This window comes from Azolla caroliniana, unplaced genomic scaffold (genome assembly GCF_043228905.1).
Source record: "Azolla caroliniana isolate FFs.n. ecotype wild unplaced genomic scaffold, voAzoCaro1.0.p SCAF_7, whole genome shotgun sequence".
Lineage (NCBI taxonomy): Eukaryota > Viridiplantae > Streptophyta > Polypodiopsida > Salviniales > Salviniaceae > Azolla > Azolla caroliniana.
Genome location: NW_028230442.1, coordinates 21,625,025 through 21,652,025, shown reverse-complemented (window position 1 = coordinate 21,652,025; position 27,001 = coordinate 21,625,025). Strand labels below are relative to the sequence as shown.

The 27,001-nt window shown below is 43.3% G+C and overlaps 2 protein-coding genes across 2 annotated transcripts; one reads left to right on the top strand and one right to left on the bottom strand.

Annotated features, from left to right (window-relative positions):
- Window positions 1-12,641: 12,641 nt before the first annotated feature.
- On the top strand, window positions 12,642-16,433 carry LOC147862310 (putative pentatricopeptide repeat-containing protein At3g01580). The gene is made up of 2 exons (XM_087322346.1): window positions 12,642-14,935; window positions 15,083-16,433. Exon 1 carries the CDS (start codon window positions 12,646-12,648, stop codon window positions 14,929-14,931), a length of 2,286 nt encoding a protein of 761 aa, XP_087178472.1. The 5' UTR covers window positions 12,642-12,645; the 3' UTR covers window positions 14,932-14,935; window positions 15,083-16,433.
- Window positions 16,434-16,806: 373 nt separating this feature from the next.
- Window positions 16,807-25,549, bottom strand: LOC147862309 (leucine-rich repeat receptor protein kinase HPCA1-like). Its single transcript, XM_087322344.1, has 19 exons — window positions 25,402-25,549; window positions 25,071-25,221; window positions 24,491-24,562; window positions 24,203-24,277; window positions 24,009-24,080; window positions 23,691-23,870; window positions 22,875-22,949; window positions 22,616-22,687; window positions 22,080-22,151; window positions 20,968-21,036; window positions 20,805-20,879; window positions 20,525-20,599; window positions 20,270-20,404; window positions 19,409-19,950; window positions 18,788-18,937; window positions 18,300-18,439; window positions 17,955-18,177; window positions 17,577-17,818; window positions 16,807-17,426 (listed from the first exon to the last, which is right to left on the bottom strand). Exons 1-19 carry the CDS (start codon window positions 25,532-25,534, stop codon window positions 16,896-16,898), a joined length of 3,084 nt encoding a protein of 1,027 aa, XP_087178470.1. The 5' UTR covers window positions 25,535-25,549; the 3' UTR covers window positions 16,807-16,895.
- Between the last annotated feature and the right edge of the window lie 1,452 nt (window positions 25,550-27,001).

The window sequence follows — 27,001 nt, the reverse complement described above, 5'->3', positions numbered from 1 at the left end:
GGAAGGTGGAGCGCGGACACAGACCGATCGTCAAGGCGTTAGTTCGGGCATGCGGAGGTCAAGTCGGGAACTGGCCGCGACTGTTGCCTTACGCGTTGTGGGCGTACCGAACTACGCACAGTTCGGTAACCGGATTCATGCCGGCAGAGCTCATGTTTGGGCAAAAGCTGATCATGCCGATGGAACGTACGATCTCCTCATGGGCAACCGTGGACTGGAGAGACGAGATGAGCCGGGAGGAACTGTTGGCGGCGCGCATACGACAGCTCGAGCGAAGACCGGAGGACGTGGAGCAGGCTGCGGAAAAGCTTCGGGTGGCAAGGACGAGGAACAAAGCCCGGTTTGACCGAACGCACCAGCTCCGACCGAAGAAGATCGAGGAAGGCGACTGGGTGCTAGTCTACGACAGCAGCCTCGACAACCAGCACCGAGTGACACGGAAGTTCGCAAGAAGGTGGTTCGGGCCTTACGTGGTACAAAGCGCCAACGACAACAGGACGTACCATCTGGCGGAACTCAACGGCACGAGAATGGCGATACCGGTAGCTGGGAAGCGGATCAAAGCGTTCAAGAAGTGTCACGACGACGAGCTGGATCCGGTTAACCTGGACCGCGACGACGAACGATCAGAAACCGAGGAAGAACCGACGGGCGGGGAATGAAGGCTGGACCGGTTTTCTCCGTCCCAACTCAATTTGGCGCATGCCGGTGGATGCGCGGTTAGGTGGGGGCGGATGTCGTGAAGAAAACCGTCCACAAGCGGAATCGGTGCACCGGAGCGTAGGAACCGGCTCTTCATGCACGTACGCCTTATGTTGTACATAAGAGAGAATTAGGTACATAGAAGATCCTAGGTAGGTAGATTCGGTAGGTAGGAAGTTAATGGGAAACGGCTCCTTCCTTGCCTATAAAAGGAGGGAGACGAGGAGGGGGGAAGGATCACGGTTAGAGAGGACGAAGTGCTGTCGGGTTGTCGGCCGAAGGCTTCTCTCTCTTCCATACTCCGTAGCTTCTTTCTGTGCAGGTTTTCGAGAGGCTCGCGCTGCTCTGAGGAATGCCCGAGTGCTTCCGGCAGCACCTCCAACCTACTCCTTTCTTTCTGAGCGTTTACGAACAGGCATCGGCATCTATTCGCCGGCCTGTTCGGTTGTAACCGACTTCGTGCTTCTTGTTGTTTGTCCTTGTTAATATATATATATACATACATTCGTGTCTCTCTGCGTCGGTGTCCCACTCGCGTCTTTGTGTCGAAGGGCTGTGCCCCTGTGAATCTACGCCCACACGTAGTGGGTCCCTTCCCTTCTCCTTTGTCTCTTGCTCTTCGGTACAAGACCCTCGAGGCCCCGCCTCATTCCACGCATCTGCGAGGAATACCTCGACAACGGGCCAATCCGGACGACAATTTGCACCCGGGAGTAACCACTGTCCTTCTTTGACTTACAATCGATGTTGATGGTCAAAGAAAACCACATGAGTGGGTCTAGGACCACTCAATCGGACAATTGGATGTTGTACACGGGGGCGGATCGGCCTCGTGGCCGTGGTGGCCGCGGTGGTTCAGCACGCAATGGAGATGGCCGACAGGAGCAAGACCGAAGGCATAGAGACAGTGCCGACAGTAGTTTCGGACCCTCCACAAGCAAGGGGAGTCAAGCCAGTGCCGGAAACCGGCAAGGAAAGGCCGACACAGAATGTTGGTACTGTGGCAAGAAAGGCCACATGGAAAGCGAGTGCTGGAAAAAGTGCGCTGATTCGAACAAATCTAGATCTGGCAAAGCCGGTCGGGAAAACCGGCAAAGCTCGCACTATGCAGAAGGATCTGGAACCGGGAAGACCGGTAAAGGACCAACCTTCGTGATGAAGCACAAGGCTAACTCGACGAAGAAGACTACTTCCAAATCGGAGGAAGTATGGTACGTTGATCCCGGAGCGTCCAACCACATGACGAGCCATGAAGAATGGTTCTCTTTTTTGGAGAAACCGGAACAACCGGGGATTGTCGAAACCGGAGACGACATCCCTCACCTGATTGTGCATGTCGGAGAAGTCCCTTTAAGCCATGTTGGACAAAAGGGGAAGTTGATGAACGTACTACACATTTCGACTATCACAAAGAACTTGGTGTCGATTGGACAAATCGTCGACCAGGGGATGCAGGTGCGGTTTACGCACCTCTGGTGCTTCATCGAGGAAGAAGGCCGGATAATTGCACAAGGGCCCAGAGAAGGGAGGATGTTCATCCTCAACACTAATGGCGTCGACACTGCCATGTTTGCCAAAGGACAAAATATTGAATCAGACATCGATCTCTAGCACAAACGGATTGGCCACGTCAATTACCGGAGGTTTCAAGACCTACAATCAAAATAGGTTGTGTTCAGATTGCCGAAATTCAGTGGTCGGAAAGCCCAAATTTGTGAAGCCTGCCAACTTGTGAAGCAACACCGGCTTCCTTTCCCCACCAAACGAAACCAGAGCCGTAACAAGCTCAACTTAATCCATTCGGATGTATGGGGACCGACACAAAATGTTAGTCTTGGCGGGATTCGGTATTCCGTCTCCTTCATCGACGACTACAACTGGCACATGTGGATCTACCTCATCGAGGAGAAAAGTGAAGTCTTCGACTGTTTCCGGAACCTTCAAAGCTTAGTCAAAAGGGAAACGAAGAGGAAGTTCAAGTGCCTGCGGTCGGATGGCGGAAAAGAATACTTTTATGGCCAATTCAACAGTTATCTGCAGTAGAAGGGAATTCGGAGAGAATTCAACTGCAGGTACACATCGAAACAAAACGGTGTGGCTGAAAGAAAGAACCGGTTGATTGTTGACGCGGCGAGGGCAATGCTGGAGGAGAAGAGCATGCCCAAATTCTACTGGGTTGAGGCAATACGGACAATCGTCTACATCCAAAACCGGATCAGAGACAAGGTGTTTGCACACGAACTGTATTTCGGGCGTAAGCCGAATTTGAGGCACCTTCGGATATTCGATAGCATAGCATATGTGCATATACCGGATGAGAAGTGGAGGAAGCTGGATCCGAAGTCGGAGAAGTGCATCCTAGTTGGTTACTCACATGAGCAGAAGGGGTATAAGTGTTATAACACCTGGACTAAGCAGGTCCGAGTAAGCCGAGATGTTGAGTTTGATGAGTCGGCATCATGGTACTCTCTACCGACTCCAACGTCCGAATCCAACCCGATTCCAAAAGATGAGGCTAGTGAGCCCGAAGAGGTCCAGGTAGAAGACGAAAACTTCGGCACTCTAGAAGAGAGTCCGAGCTCATTCTAGCTAAGTGGGCAAAATGAGCGACTGATTCGGGATGACTAATCGGGTGAAGAACTGGCGAGTAGTGGAGACTTTGTTGTGCTCTCCCCGCGCAAGGAACCGAGGAGACAATTCACGCACAAAGAGAAGGGGAAGAAGAAGATGTTGGAATACGGTACCGGTTGTGAAGGGTCGGATCGGAACGAATCTGACCCCGGAAAGGAAGAAGGCGGATCTTCAGAAAGGAAGTCCGAACCAGCCAAGAAGGGCCTCAAACTGGGTAACGAAGAGTTACGCCGATCAACCCGTCAGAAGAAAACCGTCATGAGGTACGAATACAATGAGTACATGGCGCATCACTATGCGTACATGACTAAGGTGGCAGAAGTGCATGAGCCTGAGAGCTACGCAAAAGTAACGAAAGACGCAAATTGGCGTGCTGCTATGGAGGAAGAAATGCGGGCACTTGATGCCAACGACACATGGGACCTGGTTGACTCTCCCTGACAGTGTAAATCGATCAGTTGCAAATGGGTATATAAGGTGAAGTACAATGCTGACGGTTCAGTCAACCAGTACAAGGCCCAGTTAGTGGCAAAGGAATACGCACAGACCCACGAAATCGATTACGATGAGACCTTCGCTCCGGTAGCGAAGATGGCGACGGTTCGTGTGGTACTGGTTGTTGCTGCGACAAGGGGATGACATCTTCACCAAATGGACGTGAAGAATGCGTTTCTTCAAGGTGACCTTGAAGAACGGATCTATATGACCCAACCCCCCAGTTTCCAATCAGAGATGAACAACTCGGCAGTGTGCCGACTCAAGAAGTCGCTTTACGGTTTGAAACAAGCCCCCCGAGCTTGGAATGCAAAGATCACGCACCGGTTGCGTAAGATGGGGTTTGTGGCCTCTAAGTCCAACTCTTCATTGTTCATCCGGAACGGTCCGGTTTGCATTTTGCTTTATGTAGATGATTTAGTCATCACCGGACCCAAACTCGATGAAATCGGCGAAGTGAAGTCCCAACTGTCGGACGCATTTGAAATGAAGGACCTGGGGGACCTTCATTATTTTCTTGGGATCGAGGTGATCCAGACCCCCGACAACATATTGCTCTCACAATGCCATTATGTGTTGAATATGTTGTAGAAGTTCAGCATGACGGAATGCCAACCGATCTCTACACCCCTGGACCGAAACCTGAAGCTATGTCCTGACTCCGGACCGCCTTGCGATGAGAAATTGTTCCGACAAATTGTCGGAAGCCTCATATACTTGACAATCACTCGACCCGACATTAGTTATCTAGTCAGGGTGATCAACCAGTTCATGCAGAAGACGATCGTCGAGCACCTTCAGTGCGCACATTGGTATGTTAGCAGCATGAAGGACCAGGGATTGTTATACCGACATGGTATAGTTGGGAAGCTAGTCGGATATACCGATGCCGACTGGGTTGGTGATGCATCGGATCGTCGATCCACCTCTGGTTAGATGTTTTCTTTTGGTAGCGCGGCTATTGCGTGAAGTAGCAAAAAGCAGCCAACAGTGGCTCTGTCGAGCACTGAGGCTGAATGCCGGGGCGCTACCATTGCCACCTGTGAAGCCATCTGGCTTTGGCAACTTCTGCGAGACCTCTGGATCCAGGTGCCGACCCCGATCCTGATTTATTGTGACAACATAAGCAACATACAACTCGCCAAGAACCTTGTATTTCATGCTTGAACAAAGCACATAGAAGTGCATTATCACTTTGTTCGTGAGCGGGTCCTGAGCGGTGAAGTTGAACTTCGGTATGTTCACACGGATCGTCAAGTTGCTGACATCTTCACCAAGCCACTCCAATCGGACAAGTTGCAACATTTTTCGGAGATGCTTGGGATTCAACATCTCAATGTGCTGCACTTGAGGGGGAGAACAGGAACGGGAACGGATGGCACCGTCGGACAAGTAGCCGAAGAGGAAGAAAGAACCAAGGGGGGAGATAAGCAGATAAAGGAATCCGAGCCGACCGAAGGAATCGGCACATCCGAACCAGTCGGAGCAAACGGCAGCGGCGGCAGAGTCAAGAAGGACAAAGCCGATTGGAAGAAGGCCAAGACCCAAATGTGGTCCGATGTGGTGACGGGCCTAAAAACGGAAGACGAGTTGGAGACTATCAACTCAGACAAGAGATGGAACGAATCAGAGGAAGCAGATTCGGAAGAGCCGGTTCAACAGTTGGATTCGGAAGAGCCGGATCAACTAAAGGCCAAGCGGAAGTCAACACCGAAACGGAGGAACCAATGGCTCGACAAGCACTAAAGTCATAACAACAAGGGAGTTGAGATGGGCCTGCTGAGCAGACAAGCCGACCAAGGAGGTCAAGGAGTGCAGAACCGGAAGGGTCGTGGGAAGCAGAACCGGACCGGACGAGGAGCGCGAGCAAGGACCGGCTACTACAGACACTGACACCACGATCCGACGTCAAGTTGAGCTTGAGGGGGGGAGTGTTGAGCGAGCAAGTTCAATTGGATCCGGATCGGTATCCGGAGGGAAGAACCAGATGATATCCGAAACCATGAGCCTGATCGGGGAGCTGTATTCAAATGTGCACCAGAAGGCTAGTAGTAGCCTATACGCGTCTAGACTACTTGGTAGACAGAGTCCTCGTAGTTAGTGTCAGCCACTCGTATGAGCATTGAAGTACATGGTGCTTCCGCCAGTCCTTCAAGGACTTGTATAAATAGTGCTATCAAGCATATTGTATGTATAGAGTTATAGAGTGTTATTAATTTTTGAATAGAGTTTACGTTCTGCTCTCTCTCTATCTCTCCCGTGCATATTCTATGTGTTAAGCTTCCATTGTGTAAGGAATAGGCCCTTCTATCCACCTTCTTATCTCGGCCACAACCGATTAATCGCGGATCAATGGAGCAGAAAATAGGAAACACACGTAGAAACAAAACGAAGAAACGCGAGTACACAAGGATTAACGTGGAAAACCCTAAACGGGGAAAAACCACGGGAGTACAAGACTCCAAACAACACTATACAGAGAAGTATACAATGACGAGCTCCAAGGCGACGACCTTGAGCTCGCTGTCCTCGCCACAGGCGGCGGAAATACACAGAGGCGTCTACCTCTTTCTCTCTCGCACGGCTGCTCTCTCTTCACTCCTCTAAAGTGGAAAAACAGAAAAATGAGAAGCAACAGAAAAACTGTTTGCCCTAAGTCATATTTATACTTATATGACTTTGGGCTATTTACAACTATAGCCTCAGGGGGCTCGTAGCGAACATATTCACGGATATGTCCCTGCATCCGGATCGCTCTCCGGGTACATTCGTCATCCGGCACCGAAGCCGGGGTCTTCGTCATCCGGATCCGAAACCGAAACCGGGCTTGTCGGCATTCATCTCCGATATCCGACCATCCCATCCGAAAGGGACCGAAATCCCAACAAACTCCCCCTTCACTTCGGCATGGGATGTCTTTCCAATCCGATCCTCTTCCGGCATGCTTCCAGCTTGTCGGGTGTGAGCACCTTGGTCAGCATATCCGACCCGTTCTCGTCGGTGTGGATCTTCGTCAGCACGAACTCCTTGTCTTCTATCCTTTCCCGGATCCAGTGATATCTTCGCTGGATGTGCTTCGTCCGGGAGTGATAGGCTGCGTTCTTCGCAAGGTGGATGGCACTCTGACTGTCGCAGTAGAGTCGGTACTCCTCTTGCCGGATACCGAGCTCTCTAATGAAGTCCTTCATCCATATTATTTCCTTGCCGGCTTCAACAGCCGCCATGTACTCCGCCTCCGTGGTTGACAACGCAACCGTCTTCTGCAGCCTCGACTGCCACGAAACAGCTCCCCCTGCATACGTCATCACATACCCTGATGTGGACCGGCTGGTATCTGCATCAGCCGACATATCAGAATCAGTAAAGCCTTCGAGTTCGGGCTTACCGGAGCCGAATCGGAGGCACACGTTTGCCGTGCCCTTCAGGTATCGGAGTATCCACTTGACCGCGTTCCAGTGCTCTTTGCCGGGATTGCTCATGTACCGGCTCACCACTCCGACTGCATATCCTATGTCCGGTCTCGTACACACCATGGCGTACATCAAGCTCCCGACGGCTGAGGCATACGGCACTTCCATCATATCCTCCTTTTCAGCCTTTGTCTTGGGACTTTGCTTGCTGGTCAGCTTGCAGTTTGCCGGGAGGGTCGATCCGACCGGTCTTGCTTCCGACATGTTGAACCGTTGAAGCACCTTTGTCACGTACTTCTCCTGTGACAGCCACAACTGCTTCTTCTTCCGGTCCCGGATGATGTGCATCCCTAGTATTTGCCTCGCCGGACCCAGGTCCTTCATTGAGAAGGTTCGGTGAAGAGCCTTCTTCAGCATCCGTATCTTGACCTGGTCCCGTCCGACGATCAACATGTCGTCCACGTACAGGAGGAGTATTAGGAAGTCTCCTCCTTCAAACTTCTTCACAAACACGCAGTGGTCGGACTGCGTTTTGAGGTACCCTTCGTCGGTCATGAAGGAGTCGAACTTCCGGTACCATTGCCGGGGAGCCTGCTTCAGTCCGTAAAGGCTCTTCTTCAACCGGCATACCAGGTGCTCCTTCCCTTTCTTCTCGAATCCTTCCGGTTGCTGCATGTAGATTTCTTCTTCGAGGTCACCGTGAAGGAATGCTGTCTTCACGTCCATCTGTTCTACCTCGAGGTCCATGCTTGCCGCTATGCTCAGCACCGTCCGGATGGAGGTCATCTTCACTACCGGGGCAAATATCTCGTCGAAGTCGACGCCCTTCTTTTGCTGAAACCCCTTCACCACGATCCTGGCTTTGTATCTCGGGGGGTTTCCGGCATCTCCCGGTTTCAGCTTGAACACCCACTTGTTTCGAAGTGCCCGCTTTCCCTTCGGCAACTCCACAAGTTCATATGTGTGGTTCTCATGCAGGGAATCCATCTCGTCCTGCATGGCACTCAACCACCTGCGGCTCTGGGTGTCATGCTTCGCTTCTTCAAAGCTCTCCGGCTCCCCCTCGTCGGTTAGCAGCACGTGCTCTGGTTCCGGAAATCTCCGGGGGGCCCTTCTCTCTCTTAGAGGATATCTCCGTTCCGGAGCTTCGGTAACCGGTTCTTCCGATTCTTCTTCATCCGAGACCATTTCGGGATCGGGGCCGGTTCCGGTATCATTTTCATCTTCTTCGGCCGGTTCTGTGTCTTCACTGTCTTCGGCCGGATCCTCGAGTGCTAACCGGTCCCTTGCCGGTCGGGACTGCTCCTCGTAGAGTTGATCCTCACCGGTCGACTTGGAGCTCTTCATCTTCTTCTCCGACTCCCAGTCGGCGAGCGTCTTGTTCTCCATGAAGATGATATCACGACTCCGGAATATCTTCTTGTCGACCGGGTCCCATACTCGGTAGCCGAACTCGTCGTCGCCGTAACCGAGGAATATGCATGGCCGGGTCTTCGGATCTAGCTTTCCTCTCCGGTCCTTTGCCACATGCACGTATGCGAGACACCCGAACACCTTCAGATGCCGGTAGGACACTTCCTTACCAGTCCACACTTTCTGCGGCGTGTCTCCGTCCAAAGGTACTGAGGGTGATCTGTTTATCACGTATGTCGCCGTCGACATTGCCTCAGCCCAAAACCCCTTGGGTAATTTCGCATGCGCCAGCATACTCCGGACCCGCTCCATTATGGTCCGGTTCATCCTCTCGGCCAGCCCGTTCAGTTCCGGCGTCTTCGGCACAGTAAACTCGAGTCGGATTCCCTTCGAGCGACAGTACTCCTGGAACTGCCCTCGGTATTCCCCTCCGTTATCCGCTCGTATCGCTTTCAGCTTCTTGCCGGATTCTCTTTCCACTCTCGCATGGAGTTCTTTGAAGACGGACAACACTTGGTCCTTTGTCTTCATCGGTGCCGTCCACAGTTTTCGGCTATGATCATCGATGAATGTTACGAAGTACTGGGCTCCGCCATGTGACTTCGTCTCTACCTGACACACGTCAGTGTGCACCAACTCCAATGGTGCGCTACGTCTCGTCGGTGGCCTTGAGTGGAAGGAGGTTCGGTTCTGCTTACCGGCCAGGCAGTCGGTGCACTTCTCCAGGTGCACATGCTTCACTGGAATAAGGTTGTCTTCTGCAAGCCTCTTCATCCCCTTCTCACTCATGTGGCACAGTCTCTTGTGCCACAGCTCACCGGCAGTGTCGGCTGCCACATTCAGTTCTTCCGGACATAACCGGGCATTCATCAGGTACAGTGTGTTGACTTTCCGGGCCCGAGCCACTATCAGGCTCCCCTTGCTGAACTTCATTACGCCGTTCCGGATGCTACCTGTGTAGCCTTCATCGTCTAGCCTCCCGGCCGAGATCAGGTTCAATCGGACCTCCGGAACGTGTCGCACATTCCTCAGCAGCAGCTTGCATCCGGTTGATGTCATCAGCCACACGTCTCCTATGCCGGCAATCCGGCACGTACCTTCATTTCCCATCCGAACACAGCCATGCTCACCGGCTGTGTAGGATGAGAAGTATCTTCTCTCCGGGGTCAGGTGGAACGATGCTCCGGAATCGACCACCCAGGTCGTCTCATCGCCGGCAACGTTTAGCTCACCTTCTTCGGTGATGAGCATGATTTCTTCCTCACTTGCCGCGAGTGCCGTTGTTCCTTTCCGGTCCTGTCCTCGCCGATCCGAACCATTCCGGTCCGTGGCTCCCCGGTATGCACCGTTTCTCTCCGGTGACTTCTTCGAATCGGTGTTGTCGGTTCCATTGTCTTTTCGGTAATGCCGACAATTCTTTCGGAAGTGCCCCGGCTTCCCACAGTGGAAGCATGTGGGCCTTCCTCTTGACTGCGACCGGGTCCCCGACTTCTCCCGTCTTTGCGGACTCCGGTTCCATTGTCTTCCCCGATCCGATTCGGTAAACAACATCTTCGGGTCGGAGGCCGGTTCTTTATCTCTCCGACGCGCTTCTTCATTCAAAATACTTGTCTTTACCGTTTGTAAGGACAAGTTATCTTCGGTGCAGGAGGTGCTGAGAGTCACCACCAAGTTCTCCCAGCTTTCTGGCAATGTACACATCAGGATGATGGCTTGCATTGCATCCTCCAACGGGAACTTAATCGCCGCAAGCTGGTTCACGAATCCCATGAACGTGCTTACGTGTTCAACCATACTCTCGCCGTCCCGGTACTTGAGGTTCACTATCTTCCTCATCAGGGAGGTCCGGTTCAACGCATTCTTCCTCTCGTAGAGGCCCGACAGCTTCTTCCACATCTCATATGCGTTGGTGTCGTTCGCCACATGTTGTAGGACGCTTACATCGACATATTGTCGGATCGTCGCTACGGCTTTCCGGTTCAGGAGCTTCCACTCCGACTCAAGTACCCCTTTCGGTATTTCCGACCTGTCAATCGGTTCGTACAGGTCCCGAACAATCAGAAGATCCTCCATCTTGATCTTCCAGTCGGCGTAATTCTGCGCATTCAGCACCATCATCATCGGCTGCCCGCTGCCGCCGCCTTCCATTTTCTGCAACAGTCGCTCTGATACCAGTTTGTAAGGAATAGGCCCTTCTATCCACCTTCTTATCTCGGCCACAACCGATTAATCGCGGATCAATGGAGCAGAAAATAGGAAACACACGTAGAAACAAAACGAAGAAACGCGAGTACACAAGGATTAACGTGGAAAACCCTAAACGGGGAAAAACCACGGGAGTACAAGACTCCAAACAACACTATACAGAGAAGTATACAATGACGAGCTCCAAGGCGACGACCTTGAGCTCGCTGTCCTCGCCACAGGCGGCGGAAATACACAGAGGCGTCTACCTCTTTCTCTCTCGCACGGCTGCTCTCTCTTCACTCCTCTAAAGTGGAAAAACAGAAAAATGAGAAGCAACAGAAAAACTGTTTGCCCTAAGTCATATTTATACTTATATGACTTTGGGCTATTTACAACTATAGCCTCAGGGGGCTCGTAGCGAACATATTCACGGATATGTCCCTGCATCCGGATCGCTCTCCGGGTACATTCGTCATCCGGCACCGAAGCCGGGGTCTTCGTCATTCGGATCCGAAACCGAAACCGGGCTTGTCGGCATTCATCTCCGATATCCGACCATCCCATCCGAAAGGGACCGAAATCCCAACACATTGAACCTTTCTCTCTACTGTTGCTATCCGGTAGAGCCGGTTTGTAATACGCTTCCACACGTTCACATTCACATAGAGTTCAACCCTTTATAAGATTATGTCATAATATAATTATTACAACTATTAGATTGCTTAATGGCCAAGTCCTTGGCATATGTATGCATAGGTCATAGGGCTCAATCCTTGCCATGACATGGTGGTAAACATATCTCCAAGAGTAAAATAGTGTATATCACCTTGGGAGCAAAATTCATAATCACTTGGTCCTTATGCATCCATTATGAACCTTGAAGCTATATTGGGTCATAACTATATCGTAGTCGGCAATTAATCATTGAAAAAGTCCCTTGATTTCTTTGTTTCCCTTAAAAAGTTTGATAGTCAAACCTCCAAAGCGAGGATGATTTTGACTAGATACTCGGTAAGGAAAGAAAAAACATGTGTACATCTAGAGATAGGAAATTGATACAATTGCTCAAATAACACGTGGAATAGTTATCCGAGACAACAAATAGCCACTGGGGGTGGGGGGGGATACCCTGAAATGAATAAAGAAACCTAAGTAACAATTAATCGACAATGGTTCGGTTCGGTTCAATTCAAGAGTGTCAAACTCAAACAGTTAAAAAAAATTGAAACTTAAACTGAACCGAACCACAAAACCATTTAAACCAAACCATTACAAAAAACGCAAGCTCAAACCATATGGTTTTAGACACTTTCAAATTGTTAAACTTTTAAAACCACGGTTTCGTGGTTCGGTTTTGGTTTACAAGTTAGGTCAAAATCCAAAAGTTTACATTAAAATTTTGAAAATTTTAAAATTTTCAAAACTCAAAGTTTTTTTTTAAAATATAAAAAATGAGGCTTAAAATGTGAAAACAATCAATTTAAGAAAATGATCTGAGTGTCGATCCTAAACTGTCAAACCATTTAAATTGGAAATCATTAAACCAATAATAGGCTCGAGCCGAACCGTTTAAGCCGTTAATCCGCGGTTTCACGGTTCGGTTCGAACCGAACCGTTGATGATTTGATTAACACAGGGTCATCTAGGAAGAACGACTAAGGCTTCGGGAGATGGTAGTATGATAAGCATTTTTCATTCAATCTGACTATGACTATGACTATGACTAGGAAGAGAAAGAATCACAGAGGATTTATAAAATGAAGCAAACAAAAGGAAGAAAAGAGCACATGTTTGGGGGTGTCATGTGATGAAGAAGGCCCCTGTTTTGTGCACATGGAAACAGAGTCACACACACCAGAAGCAGGGGAAGCAGTTCAGATCCAGATCCTGCCCATCTGGTGGTCATTCCAATGGACCCAACACATCCTCCCATGATGCTGATCATGTTGATGATGATGATGGCCCAGAAGCCCTTGTACGAAGTCTATGCAAGACAGGGCAGCTGGAGAGAGCCATGCCCATCCTCCTCTCCCCAGCCTTCTTGGATTCTGCACCTTCCTTGGATACATATGTCTGCATCCTCAAGGCTTGTATGCACAAGAAGTCCTTGCCACATGCCAAGGAAGTGTATGAGCATGTTATGTGTTGTAAACATATAGGGTTAGAGGGATTCCTCGGCGACTACATGGTAGTGACCCTCGCCAAATGCGGCGGGGCCGAGGATGCATGGAATGTCTCTCGTGGTTTGCCGCGCCGCACAGTCTTCTCTTGGAGTGCTATCATCTCATCGTACGTAGATTGTGGCCGATTCGCCGATGCTCTTCGTCTATACCAAGAGATGCGAGAGGAAAGAATCACACCCAACCGATATACGCTTGTTAGCCTAGTCAAAGCATGTGGCAACATGCATGACCTTGTACAAGGAAAGATGCTACACGATGAGGCTCGATCGAAGGGCTTGGCATCTGATCCTCACCTTGGTAGCACCCTTGTTAGTATGTATGGCAAATGTGGTAGCATCACTGATGCAGAGGCTGCCTTCTGTATGATATCTAAGCATGATGTTGTTTCATGGACATCCATGCTCTCGGCCTATGTTGAACAAGGAGCCTGTGGGAAGGCCTTGCGGTTGTATAGACAGATGCAAGAAGAAATGGTAGCAATGAAAGATCTTATATATGTTGTTACCCTTCAAGCATGTGGCTTACTTGTGGAGAAGGAAGAAGCACATAAAATCGAAGAGAAACGAATCAAGGCTGTTGCGTTGCTAGAGCTTGTAAATGCTCTTCATAGAGATGCATTGCGAAATGGTTATGGATCCGAGCTCATTGTCAGGAATACCCTTGTGAGCGTGTATGGAAAGTGTGGGGTGATCTCACAAGCTGAGAATGTTTTTTGTTCAATGCTTGTTCGTGATATTATCTCATGGAATGCAATGCTTTCTGCGTATGTTGATGACCATAAAGCCGAGAAAGCTTTGCAATTATATCGACAGATGCAACAAGATGGCTCTCGACCTGAAAAGCTGACATTCGTGATGGCCCTTCAAGCTTGTGCCATTCTTGCAGAAAAGGAAGGTATGATCTCTAATGGAAGATTGACCAAAGAAATTGCTTTAGAGATTGCAAGGGCATTGCACAAAGATGCAGATATGAATGGATTCACACAAGATATGATTGTTGGGACGACTCTTCTTGGTGTGTACGGACGATGTGGAGACATAATGGAGGCAGAGGATGTGTTTGATGGATTGTTAGAGCGAAATCTCGTGTCGTGGACGGCCATGCTCTGTGCTTATGTCGAGCAAGGAAAAGCAGAGAAGGCTTTACTCTTATACAGACACATGCAAAATGAGGAAATGTGTTTGGATTCCATAACATTTCTATGTGTTCTCCAATCCTCTGGGATAACTGGGAGCTTAGAAATATGCGAGGAGCTTCACTTCAGTGTCATCTCAGCTGGATATGACCACATATCAACCATGCAAGCTACTTTGGTGAATACATATGGGAGTTGTGCAAGCATGGCTGATGCACAGTCTGCTTTCGATGGCTCTCTTCTTCCGGATGTGGCATCATGGAGTGCATGCATATCTGGCCATGCATCTGAAGGGAACTCCGTAGAAAGCCTTCATATGTTTGAGAGCTTTAAAGCTACAGGCAGGAGTCCTGATGACATTCTCATGACTTCTCTTCTATCGGCTTGCAGCTACTCTGGTCTAGTATCTAGAGGATGCCAGTATTTCGAGTCCATGATTAGAGACTATGCTATTTGTCCAAACCTAAAGCACTATGGCATAATGATAGACCTCCTGGGTCGTGCCGGCGATTTCAAGAGGATCATGAACCTTTTGAAATTAATGCCCATGGAGGCTGATATGCCTATTTGGTTGTCGGTGCTAGGGGCATGTCGCATGCATAGTAGCATAGAGATGGCAAAGCATGCATTCGATCACGCGGTTAACTTGCAGCCCAAGCAAGCTACTGCGTACATACTCATGTCAAACATCTATGGAGATAATGCTGAGATGACCAAGTTTGCTGTTGATGTCGAAATTGCGTGGACGGATGTTTGTAGCAGTGAATTAGGCTGAACAGGTACTTCTTCCACTTGTAGCCCAAGCAAGCTACTGCGTACGTACTCATGTCAAACATCTATGGAAATAATGCTGAGATGACCGAGTATGCTGTTGATATTGCAAATTGCGTGGACGGATGTTTGTAGCGGTGAATTAGGCTGAACAGGTGCTTCTTCCAGTGTAAAAATCAGGCTTACCATTGGTTTGGTTTTGATTAAGCATCATCGTTCATGTCCTAGACAAGCTACATTCATGTACCACTATGTACATACTGGTCAAGAAGGCCGAGATTGTATTAAAGAACAAGTATTATTCATTATTCGATTTGAACTACTCAGGGCCTCATGCTCATTTTGAACCTTATGCAAGGTTCACAGGCATGTAGGAAGCCCTGTGGAGTTGACATGGTGGTAGCTCGTCGGGCACAAGAAGACAAAGGGATGGCAGCTTAGGCTTTTCAAGATTACCATGCTGCTTGAAAGCAAACCCATCGTAAAGTGCTTCTGGCCGAGACCCTTAAAAATTGCTTCCAATTTAAAAGAAACTTACCTTACCTATCATAAATTACAGTCTAATTAGAGATCAAGCAAATATCGGAGCCTTCCGCGCCATTTTCTGGTGTCATCTTCATCAATATCTTCTCGTTCCATCGTTTTCATGTTGCATCTAATTGGAAGCTTTCCATGAGCCAGCCCATCCCTGTATGAGAAAAGGGCATTTGTCATATGCTAACGATTGATTGTCTTAACCATGCCCGGAATCATTGAGAAGATTGCTGAAGATAATGCCAATGATGCCCCAACATCATAGTGGGGAATGAACAACAATTACCTGGTGCCAAGGGTGGGGTCCTGGGAGTTCTTTAGTCCACCATAATTACTGACTTGGATGTTTTCTATTAGTTTAGGGTTTAGGGTAACATATTGATGACAACCAACAATGATTTGGAGGTGAACACGTCTCAAAAACCTACCAAGGTGGGACTTGAATGTGTGCACCACCAATGAAACTGCACTTAGTTTAGGCTAACAATGTTACTAACTCACTATTGCATTGATTGTATTTTGATCACAAACAGTGTTTCCATGGCTTCCTAATAATCGCAATCCCTTGGAATATGATTAACATCAAATATCCCTCATTGGCATCGTTAAGACTATGAAATGATATATCATAACACCTTATGTTATCAATTGTAGCTCATTTTCAGAATCTAATCTACCTTGCTGATTGTTTATGAATCTCTTCCCACATTCGAGATTATGACAAGGGCACACATCTTCGTTATTCATGCTTGTAAATATTTTTCCTAATGCAAGATCTTGAGTCTAAAGTTGTGCGACCACATTATGAGGACAAACCCCACTTTACTCTATTATGGGATGATACTTTTATAGAAAAAGGCAATATTTTTTTTTGTATGAGGATTATGTTTGATTAACCAACCTGAATGTGTTATGAATTAAACTCGTAACATTCATGTATTATGTCACAAATTTTTTTGTCTAGTGCAATAACCATTCTTACATAGCATACATGGTCTCATGTACATTCGATTTAGGTGACTTAGAGATGGAGATGCAACTAACATCAATCTCCTCATTTAGTTATTTGGCATATACATTCTTCACATTTCTTTCAATCCTCTATTTGTGTACACTATATTATCTACATTTTCAAGTATTTGTTGTTGCCATATATATAATAAGAGAAACATTTGCATGTAAGATGAGCCACAACCAAGCTATCAATGGTATATAATAACCTTATTTATTCCACAATGGCTTTGTATCATCTTGGGATGGATCCAATGTTCATGAAATCAAGCACTTTTCACGCAAGCATTGTTGACCTAATATTTGAAGAAGAAATCGAGAATCGCACTCTTGGTTACCACAAGAACCTTACAATCAAAACTTATTACATATATTATGCACAAATTATGGTACTCTTTGTAATAATACTTGGGAACTAATTGTTTACTTCGGTACTGGTGCTCTTGTAATGATACTTGTACTACCCCCACTAAAATAAAATAGTGAAGAGATATCCATTGGGCACTTGGGTTCATCCGTTAAGAGGTGATTCATATCCTTTACCAAATTGGTATAGCATGAAGGTGACTTATCTTCTACCTCTAAATCTTCTTTCGCCTTATTCCAATCTCCATAGTTATTAATAAGGCTTATCTCCTCAAGCTCCCTACATACTTCAACCATGGTAGGTCTATCGACTGGATCATCTTGTAAACACTTTAGAGCTAGATCAATGAATCTAGCTACACCTTTCTTAGGATAAGATTGTCTAATGAGATTAGGGTCCAAAATCAATGACAACACATCATCCACCCCAACTTTTTCAACTTTATTCTTGACATCATACACCATGTATTTGCCTTCTTCAATCGGGCGTCTGCCAGTCACTAGTTCAAGCAACATTACTCCAAAGCTATACACATCACTCTTCACTGTTAGCTCATTATTCATTAAGTAGTTTGGATCCAAATATCCCTAGCAAAACCAATCACAAACCAATTAGAAATTACACTCCAATCCTATTCTCAATGAAACATACACACAAATGTATGTATGCTTGTATATGTGAGCAAAGACGTACATATACAATGCTTCCACAATAGTTGCTCAACAGAAATAACTTACCATTGTCCCTTTAATATTCGTGTGGTCAATACTTATTATTTCATCTCCTTGGGTTGTGGGCTTTGATAACCCAAAATCCGCAACCACTGCCGTTAGGTGCTCATCGAGAAGTATGTTGCTTGATTTGATATCGGTGTGGATGATGGGTGGATGGGCCTCATTATGGAGGTAAGCAATGCCCTTTGCAGCCCCTAAGGCCAACTCAATTCTTCTATTCCAATCCATGTGAACTCCACTTTTACCTTTAAATATTAAGTAGAAGTTTATAGGAAAACACATTGTCATTATTAATAAAGTATGGAATGCTAAATATGATGCCAAATTGGAAGGATGGCATTCATAAAGTGGCGGACTAAAAATATAGATGTTGTAAAGTACCTGTTAGGGCTTCTCTTAGTGTTCCATTTGGCATATACTTGTAGACAAGCATTTGCTCACCTTCTTCAAAACAAAATCCAATCAACCCAACTAGATTCCTATGATGCACTCGAGACAAAAGCTCGACCTCATTCTTGAATTCTTCAGCACCTTGTAGAGATTTAGCATCAGATCTCTTGATTGCCACCACCTCCCCAGAATTTGGGAGGACACCCTTGTACACCTAGGCACATTGAAATATATTTTTATTTCTCTACTTACTTAATCACTATTAATAAGCAAGGGAAGAATCCTTATGCTCTCATTAAATTTCACATTGCAATGTGCACACACACACATACATACCTTCCCATATCCTCCTGCACCTATCTGATTGGCACTGTTCAAGTTGTTTGTACACTGTTTGATTTCTTCAAAAGAGAACCATCTAGCGCCTTTCAATTGCGGGATGTTTGGTTTTTCATTGTTACTACTAATCCAAGAAGCTGTTGGCACACATATACATATATCCCATGCTCGTTAATCTTTCTTAAGATAATGGATGGAAAAACGGCAATATAACCTCGAGTTATTTGGGTGTTTAATAAAAAGACTCCTAACTTGTTATAGGGTACCCCTACCAAGATAATGCCCCTTACTATGTTCTCAACATTGACAAGAATACCCTCTCCATAGCAAGAAATGTACTGTTAGAGAGGGGTATTCTATTGCTTTTGTAAAGTTAGCGGGTATTTTGGTATATATAGAAAACAAAACGTTGGGGCATTTTATTCTAAGCAAAACAAACACTATTTAGTGTTGTAGTGTTAGTTGATGTGCACTATGCTACTCACCAAAGGGTTTAGCTTGTTTCTCTGCATTCTCTGCTCTCTTTCTGAGCTTCCATATACATATTGCTAGGATGAGTATTATAATCCCCATTAGAGATACTCCAATCCCAATGCCCAATTTCTCAAATTTGGTCAACATTTTGCGTGTGCGTGCTTCACCTACAATGATATAACAAGGGTGTTTCAGTAAGTACGCAAAACATTAGACATACGATGTTTTCATGTTTCTCCATGTGTCTATGTCAATACTAAATATATGAATATGAAGTGGATAGAATCTTTTAAACCTTAGAAATGAATGCAAATATGTGTGTGTAATGAATAAATGAAGATGGTATGGTATGGTATGCATGAATTGGAATGATGTATGTATGTATGTAAATATGTATGCATGTGTGTGTGTGTGTGTGTGTGTGTGTGTGTAAATATGTATGCATGTATGCGTGTGTGTGCACTGTGTGTAAATATGTATGCATGCATGCATGTGTGTGTGTGTGTGTATGTATGTATGTATGTATGTATGTATGTATGTATGTATGTATGTATGTATGGCCATGCTCTATTCTGCACCATCACTGCAACACCTTTCATTAGAAGACACTTGAGGAAAGAGGTAAGACTTACTAGGTGAAGTATAACGTGGGTTGGGGAAATAGCTAGACATTGGGCCTATTGATGTAAACCAAATATCTTGGTTTTGGAGAACGAATTGGATGTAACTGACATTATAGTTAGACCATGTATCAATGCCGGTAGGTGGGAAAATGGATACCGCCAACCGTGTAGCAGACTCCACCTCCATAACGAGTTGAGTCTTTTGTAATGGGATGGTTCTATTCACAAATATGCTCTTGTTCCACATGTCTAGGAATTCATCCTCAAGTTTAATAAATAAGCTTGTGATATCGTCCGCTTGCATGTCAGTGAATTTTGGGATTTTCATAGCGTAAAATGTCCATATTACTACGACGGGGTGAGCACATTTGCACGATGTATCTGGTTCTTTTGGATTTGTTCGGTAGAACGGTTCGCATTGTCGATCAATTGAGCTACAATATGCACTCGTTACAACATCGCCCACAACACTTGGAGCTTGAACAGGAGAACTCGTCTCTGACTGACAGTCAACTAAATTGTTGCCGATACACACAGGATTGCCTATTAACCTGTAGAGAAAGCCAATTTGTATCAAATACTATATGCACTAAAATCTTGCTCAACATTATTGTGGCACGCGAATTATAGGGAAAAAACATGAAAACCAGCTAATTGCTTACTAGTACCCCTAGGTTAAATTTTTTTGCAAGAGTACATCTCGAGGACTTCAAAAACTCTAACGTTGGACATGTGTTATATGTTCTAATGAATTTCTAGATTAATATTGTTAATCATGGAGTTCTTTGATCAAATGTACAAGAATGAAATTGGTATTTCTCCCCATATTATGGCACAAAACCGATAGGTAATTCTAATTATGGTCCTTACATTAGGGTTTTGTTGTAGCTTCCTTTAGAAAGATCAGTGATGTCATTTCTTGTTAGGTTCACGTTATCGAGCACAGGTGATAAGTTTGGCGAGGTGAGGTCTAATGTACCATTCAGTTGGTTGAATGCAAGGCTCCTGGACAAACCAAGGGAAATGCACCCATCAAAAGCATTACGTACTAGGCGGTCAACGTGAACAAGTTAAAATCTATCATCGCAAAGTTTTTTAAACTTAAAGGGGGGTACTCGAACATACACATCGGTGAGAGTTTGGGAGAACCCGAAAAGGTCTCGAGGAACAGCACCAGACAAGTTCGAAGAATCCATGGACCTAAGAAACAAGTAGTAAGTAGCACATGAAAATAGACCCACCATGTATATATGAGTTCTTTGGAGTAGAAAGAGAATCAATTTATTTGGAGATCACATGTGTTTGTAACTTCTTATTAAAACACCATTATATATTATTACTGAATATGGAGTAGTAGATTTGCAGGTGGTTGGTTTAATGATTTTGATGATGTAAAAAAGCTTACAGTGAAGAAAGGTTGGGCAATTTCATGATCCAATTAGGAATTTCTGAGGCATCAAACCTATTGTTATCAAGGGTTCTGTCAAAAGGAAACAACAACAATAGCACACAATTCAGTAAAAATGAATGATTTAAATTATTTGATTATTTGACTATTTGATATTTACAAAATTTTGAGGTTGATGCAGTTGGAGAGATCTGGGACTTGGCCAGTTAGCATGTTGTTATCCAGCTGCCTACAGAAAATTAATTAATTATATATACAACACAAAATTTGATTAATCAAATTGCAAATAAAAAATTTAAAGCAGATACTCAAATTTAAATTTAAATTTTTTGAAAAACCCTAACATTTATATATCTAATTATATACATCTTTACAATATATAAATATGTAATATATATATATATATATATATATATATATCTAGTTATTGTAATTTGTTATAATAATTAACAATTGGAAACGGTTGGGTTCGGTTCGAGAGGGTCCAAATTGAACCGTTAAAATTTTTTGAAACCAAAGTGAACGAACCACAAAATCATTAAACCGAACCATTAAAAAAAATCAAACCGTTAAACCATTAAATCGGTAAAATCAGGGTTTTGTGTTCGGTTTCGGTTTTTCGGTCAAATTTAAAATTTTAAAATATTTTATTATTTCAATTTTAAAAATTTAAAATATTTTATTATTTCAATTTTAAAATTTTAAAGATTTTTCTAAAATGTGAGAATAAGGCATGAAAATGAAAGGACTCTTTAAAAACAATTTTTTAAAATTGATTTTTTTTACTATTAAACCGTTTAAATTGTGGTTTCTAACTGTTAAAACCAAACCCAATAGTTAAAAAACTCAAACCTGAACCGAACCGAACCGTTGAAACTGTTAAGCCGCGGGTTGCGGTTCGGTTCGGTTCATACCGAACCTTTGCCAATTGTTAATTAATAATTATGTATATGTATATAAATCAATTCCAAAATATATGTATAATTATGTATTTGCAAAATATATTTCATAATAATTTACATAATATATTATTTAGTGGTGTAAAATCTAATTAAATATTTTTTTGGAAAAAAAATAAATCTAATTAAATAAATGCATAATGAAAGATTTGTGCAAAATAAAATGAAATTATAAACAATTCAGAAAAATATATAAAAACTCAGGAACCACATGAAAATTTAAGTATTTTTGCTGCCTCTGCTTTGATTTTCTTTTCTGTTTTTTTCTTCTTCTTTTTTGGGTCTCTTTTCCTGCAAATCTTTTTTGACTTACAGTGTGGCAAGATTTGTGATATTAGCGAAGTTGGAGGGGATGCTCCCATTGAATTTGTTCGAATCCAATCTTCTGCAGAAATCCGCCAACAGAAACCATCAGATCCGTCGCCCGTTCCTTACATTCAATCTCTCAACTAATTCATTCATTCATTTGTTCGATCCATTCTTTCAATCATTTGTTCGATCCATTCAATCTATTCACTCAATTAAGTTTATTTATTTATTCAATTAAAATTCATTCATTTGTTCAATCCATTCATTCAATAAAATTCGATCATTTGTTCAATCCATTCATACAAAAAAAATTCATTCATTCAATTAAAATTCGATCATTTGTTCAATCCATTCATTCAATTAAAATCCATTCATTTGTTCAATCCATTCATTCAATTAAAATTCATTCATTTGTTCAATCCATTCATTCAATCAAATTAATTAATTAATTCCATTAAATCCATTCCATTCAATTCAAATCAATTTATTCATTGAATTAACTTCATTCATCGATTTCTCTTCCCTGTCAGATCTACTCACATGATGTCGAGGTAGGGGAGCTCATGTATAGTCTGAGGAATCGGCCCCTCGAACTGGTTCTCCGCCAATAACCTGCAAATTCCATGCGCCAGGATCGCTCGATCAGACAGAAATCAAAAGACTATATATTGCTGCGTGATTAATTGCGCAGAATGCATTCGATCAAATTTGTTCCTTTTCTTATGATATTCGATCCAGGAAACAGCCAAATCATTATTCTTTGATTGAAAGAAAAATCTTCGCAGCTCACACTACTTACAAGTGCTGCAATTTCATGGTGGAGCTGAAGAGAGAGGATGGAACGATTCCTGAAAACCTGTTGTTTTGGATGTGGCTGGCAAAATTCAGACATCCATATCACAATTCATCGTCAATCATTCAGAAAAAGAAAAACTGGTTAAATCAAGACTTAATCCTGCATTATTAGACAAATTTACGTCATATAATGATGATTATGATGACATCCTCCATTACATAATTCATCATCAATCATTCAGAAAATGAAAAACTGGTTAAATGTGACACTTAAATCCTGCATTACTAGACAAATTTGCATCATATAATGATGCTGATGATGACATCTATTACACAATTCATCATCAATCATTCAGAAAAAGAAAACTGGTTAGATTATTACTTAATCCAGCATTACTAGACAAATTTACACATATAATGATGATGATGATTACATCCATTACACAATTCATCATCAATCATTCATCAATCATTCAGAAAAAGAAAACTGGTTAGATTATTACTTAATCCGGCATTACTAGACAAATTTACACATATAATGATGATGATAATTACATCCATTACACAATTCATCATCAATCATTCAGAAAAAGGAAACTGGTTAGATTATTACTTAATCCAGCATTAGTAGACAAATTTACACATATAATGATGATGATGATGATGATGATGATGATGCTGACATTAGTGACACAATTCATCATCAATCATTGAGAAAAAGAAAAACCGGTTAAATCAACACATAATCCTGAATTACTAGAAAAATTTATATCATATAGTGATGATTGGAGATGATTAATGGAAAATTTACAGGACTCACATATGTTCTGCACTCGTGAGATTATCCAATCCGACAGTTGATGTCCCATCGATGCTATTATAGCTCGAGACAGGCAATTCCCCGGAGAGAAGATTGTATGAGACATCAAACCATATCAGATTGTGGAGATTGCCAACATTATTCGGAATCGGTCCCGTGAATGAATTGTTCGCTAATCCCCTGTTACAACATTCCGAATCCTTTTTTAATAATTAATTAGATTACAGGTAATCACCATTAATCATCATTGGACTCCTATGTCTTCTGCATTCATAATTAGCTTCAAAGTATTTATGGAAAGATATAATTTATACGTACAAGTACTCTAATGGGGTCATGTCCCCTACCTCGGCGGGAATGGATCCACTGAAATTACAGGAGATTACATAGCTAATACACAAAAAAAGAACAGAAAACCAATGATTAATCACAAAGAGTAATTAAGAAATCTCAGGATTTACAATATGATTGATTGAAGTTATGAATTTGGATATGATGGCACTGGATTTTACAATCGCTTGATTTGTTTCAAGTTCCCGATTTCGGACGGAAGCTGACCTCCGAGGTGCGGATTTGACGAGAGATCCCTGAAGATTCATATAAACGTGCGTAATTAGTAATAGATTGATTCGTTGTGATCCATCTTCAATTTAGATTAGGGTCTGATTGGACAAGCTAAGGGGCAGTAATCAAGACAACATTTAAAGATTAAGGAGAAGTAGAGGTCATTAAGGAGAGTTAATGAGGATTAGCGAAAGTTAATGACGATTATCTGGGAAGATTTAATGGTCGCCACTCACATGTACAATAAGGAGGAGAGGTTTCCAATGGCAGGGTGCAGGGTTCCACTCAAATCCTGGTTAGGGAGCAGCCTATGTTCATCATAAAATCAGAAGAGATTCATTCATCATCGCATAATTAATTAATCCCACACCATGTGCATGATTAGTGCTAAATCTCATTAAAATCTTTAGTTTCATGTGATTAAAAAAGCCTCCTACATTAATTATGTGAGGAGCCTATGTTCATCATAAAATCAGAAGAGATTCATTCATCATCGCATAATTAATTAATCCCACACCATGTGCATGATTAGTGCTAAATCTCATTAAAATCTTTAGTTTCATGTGATTAAAAAAGCCTCCTACATTAATTATTTGAGGAGCCAATGTTCATCATAAAATCAGAAGAGATTCATTCATCATCACATAATTAATCAATCCCACACCATGTGCATGCTTAGCGTTAAATCTCATTAAAATCTTCAGTTTCATGTGATTAAAGAAGCCGCCTACATTAATTAAGTGCTCAAATCATCCCAGGGTTAAAAGAAATCTGCAGAACTTGATTAGTGTATTAAGAATTGATTAAACATGGTACATGGACGTGACGCGATTTCCTTGATTATTTGTGGAGGAGGTGGAGTCCTCGTCGCAGATGATTCCCAGCCATCCATCTGTGCAGGGATCCTTCTTGAAATCCCAGGATGGATTTCCTGACCAGGCTACTCGCAGAATCTTGAGTGCTTCCACTGCAAAGATCATAGCCATAAGCTGATTAAACAATAGCTCCTCTGATTAACCACATCATGTAATGGTGCAAACAGAATCTTTCGATTTTTCTCTTAGAATCTAAATAGCCTTTGGGAAACCAGAATTTCACAAACATTTCCTGCAGAATTAATTTGTATGTCCTGCAGTTCCCCACATACCATCTTGTGGATCCGTTTGAGCGCTCGCTAATCTAATGCTCCCGAGAGGATTAATGGCTAAACAAATGAATAGGACAGAGACATGGATCAGATGGAGGAGCTGAAGAGATTGTATCAACACATAATGAGCCATAGCTAAAGGCGTGATTAGCAGGAGCAATTAAGGGCTTAATTACTATAATTAAGTCCTAATCGCGGCGCCAAAACGAAGGATTGATGAGCTTAATTACTATAATTAAGCAAGAATGAATGTACAATAATTTACATATCCCCAAATATTGCTCAAAAGAAATTAAGTAGATAAAACTCCAAAATATAGCCTCACACACAAATTTTAAGTACAAAAAAAAGACTGGTTCCACAAAGCTATTGGGGGGGGGGGGGGGGGGGGTCTAAATTTGTAAATTAAATAAACTATTGCATTTTGTTTGATTTGTAGATGTAAGTAAGAGTATAGTAGACTCAATTAGAATGATAAGACCAATGGTTCTTTTCTAGGACTATGACAACCTGTATCGAACAAAAATGTCTTCAGCTAGTCGAAATTGTTTCCTTATATTTACATGGGACCATTGATTTATAGTCGTGCGATTATTGATCCTAGATTGGTTCGTATCTCTTTAATAAGTAGCAACGTATCGAAGAAACATATCTTCATTTCCTTATATTTACATGTGACCATTGATTTATAGTCGTGTGATTATTGATCCTATTGGTTCGTATCTCTTTAATAAGTAACAATGTATCGAAGAAACATATCTTCAGCTAGTCGGTTATATTATTACATGGAACCATTTGATTTATAGCCGTTTGATTATTGATCCTATTAATAGTTAGTATCTTAAGTAACAATGTATCGAAGAAACATGTCTTCGGCTAGTTGAATGGGTTGCCACACATATTACATGGAACCATTGATTTATAGTCATCTGATTATTGATCCTATTGGTTAGTATCTTAAGTAACAAACTCTGATCGTAAGTAACAAACTTTGATCGCTAGTAACAAATTCTGATCTCTCTCTTCCAATATCATAACGATATGTGCATAATATGGTCTCTTGACTTGTCCACTAGGCATCTCATTGGTTGCGTAGTCGTGGTCAATGCTTGATGGATAAATATGCATTGGTGTTAATGATGCTACGTATCGAACGTGGATTTTAAATTCTGGGGATTATACGCATAAGAATACTATGGTATGAATTAAGTGACGATGCATTTGTATCTTACACTTGCTGATAATTATGTCGTGGTTTAGGATATTTGGATTCTATATTGATATCATATATGAGAATGAGACATAGTTGGTATGATTTGGTCATAATGAATTGGTCCAAATTTTTGATGCATGAGGTTTGTCGATCTCGTATTCCAATCAAATTATCTTAAATGGCATTTTCGGACATATTTGTTATAGAAAGGTGGGGTCAATCGTTATCCCTCTAAGATATAAATATACCATTTTGAATGGAAAATTCTAAACCAGATTCAATGGAAAAGTATATACTAGTATAAATTGCTCGTGAATTGACTTGTCAAGAACAAATTTCAAACTTGTGGGTCAATCAATTGCAAGCTACAAGTATTGAATATAACAA

Excerpts from the sequence above, each read along its gene's own strand:
- LOC147862310 (XM_087322346.1), top strand. The coding sequence starts at position 12,646 with ATGAAGAAGGCCCCTGTTTTGTGCACATGGAAACAGAGTCACACACAC.
- LOC147862309 (XM_087322344.1), bottom strand. The coding sequence starts at position 25,534 with ATGGCTCATTATGTGTTGATACAATCTCTTCAGCTCCTCCATCTGATC. Across the intron at positions 24,563-25,070 it reads GGAAATCGCGTCACGTCCAT|GCTGCTCCCTAACCAGGATT; the intron begins GTACCATGTTTA and ends TGATGAACATAG. Across the intron at positions 17,427-17,576 it reads CGAATATTAAAGGGACAATG|GGATATTTGGATCCAAACTA; the intron begins GTAAGTTATTTC and ends TGGTTTTGCTAG.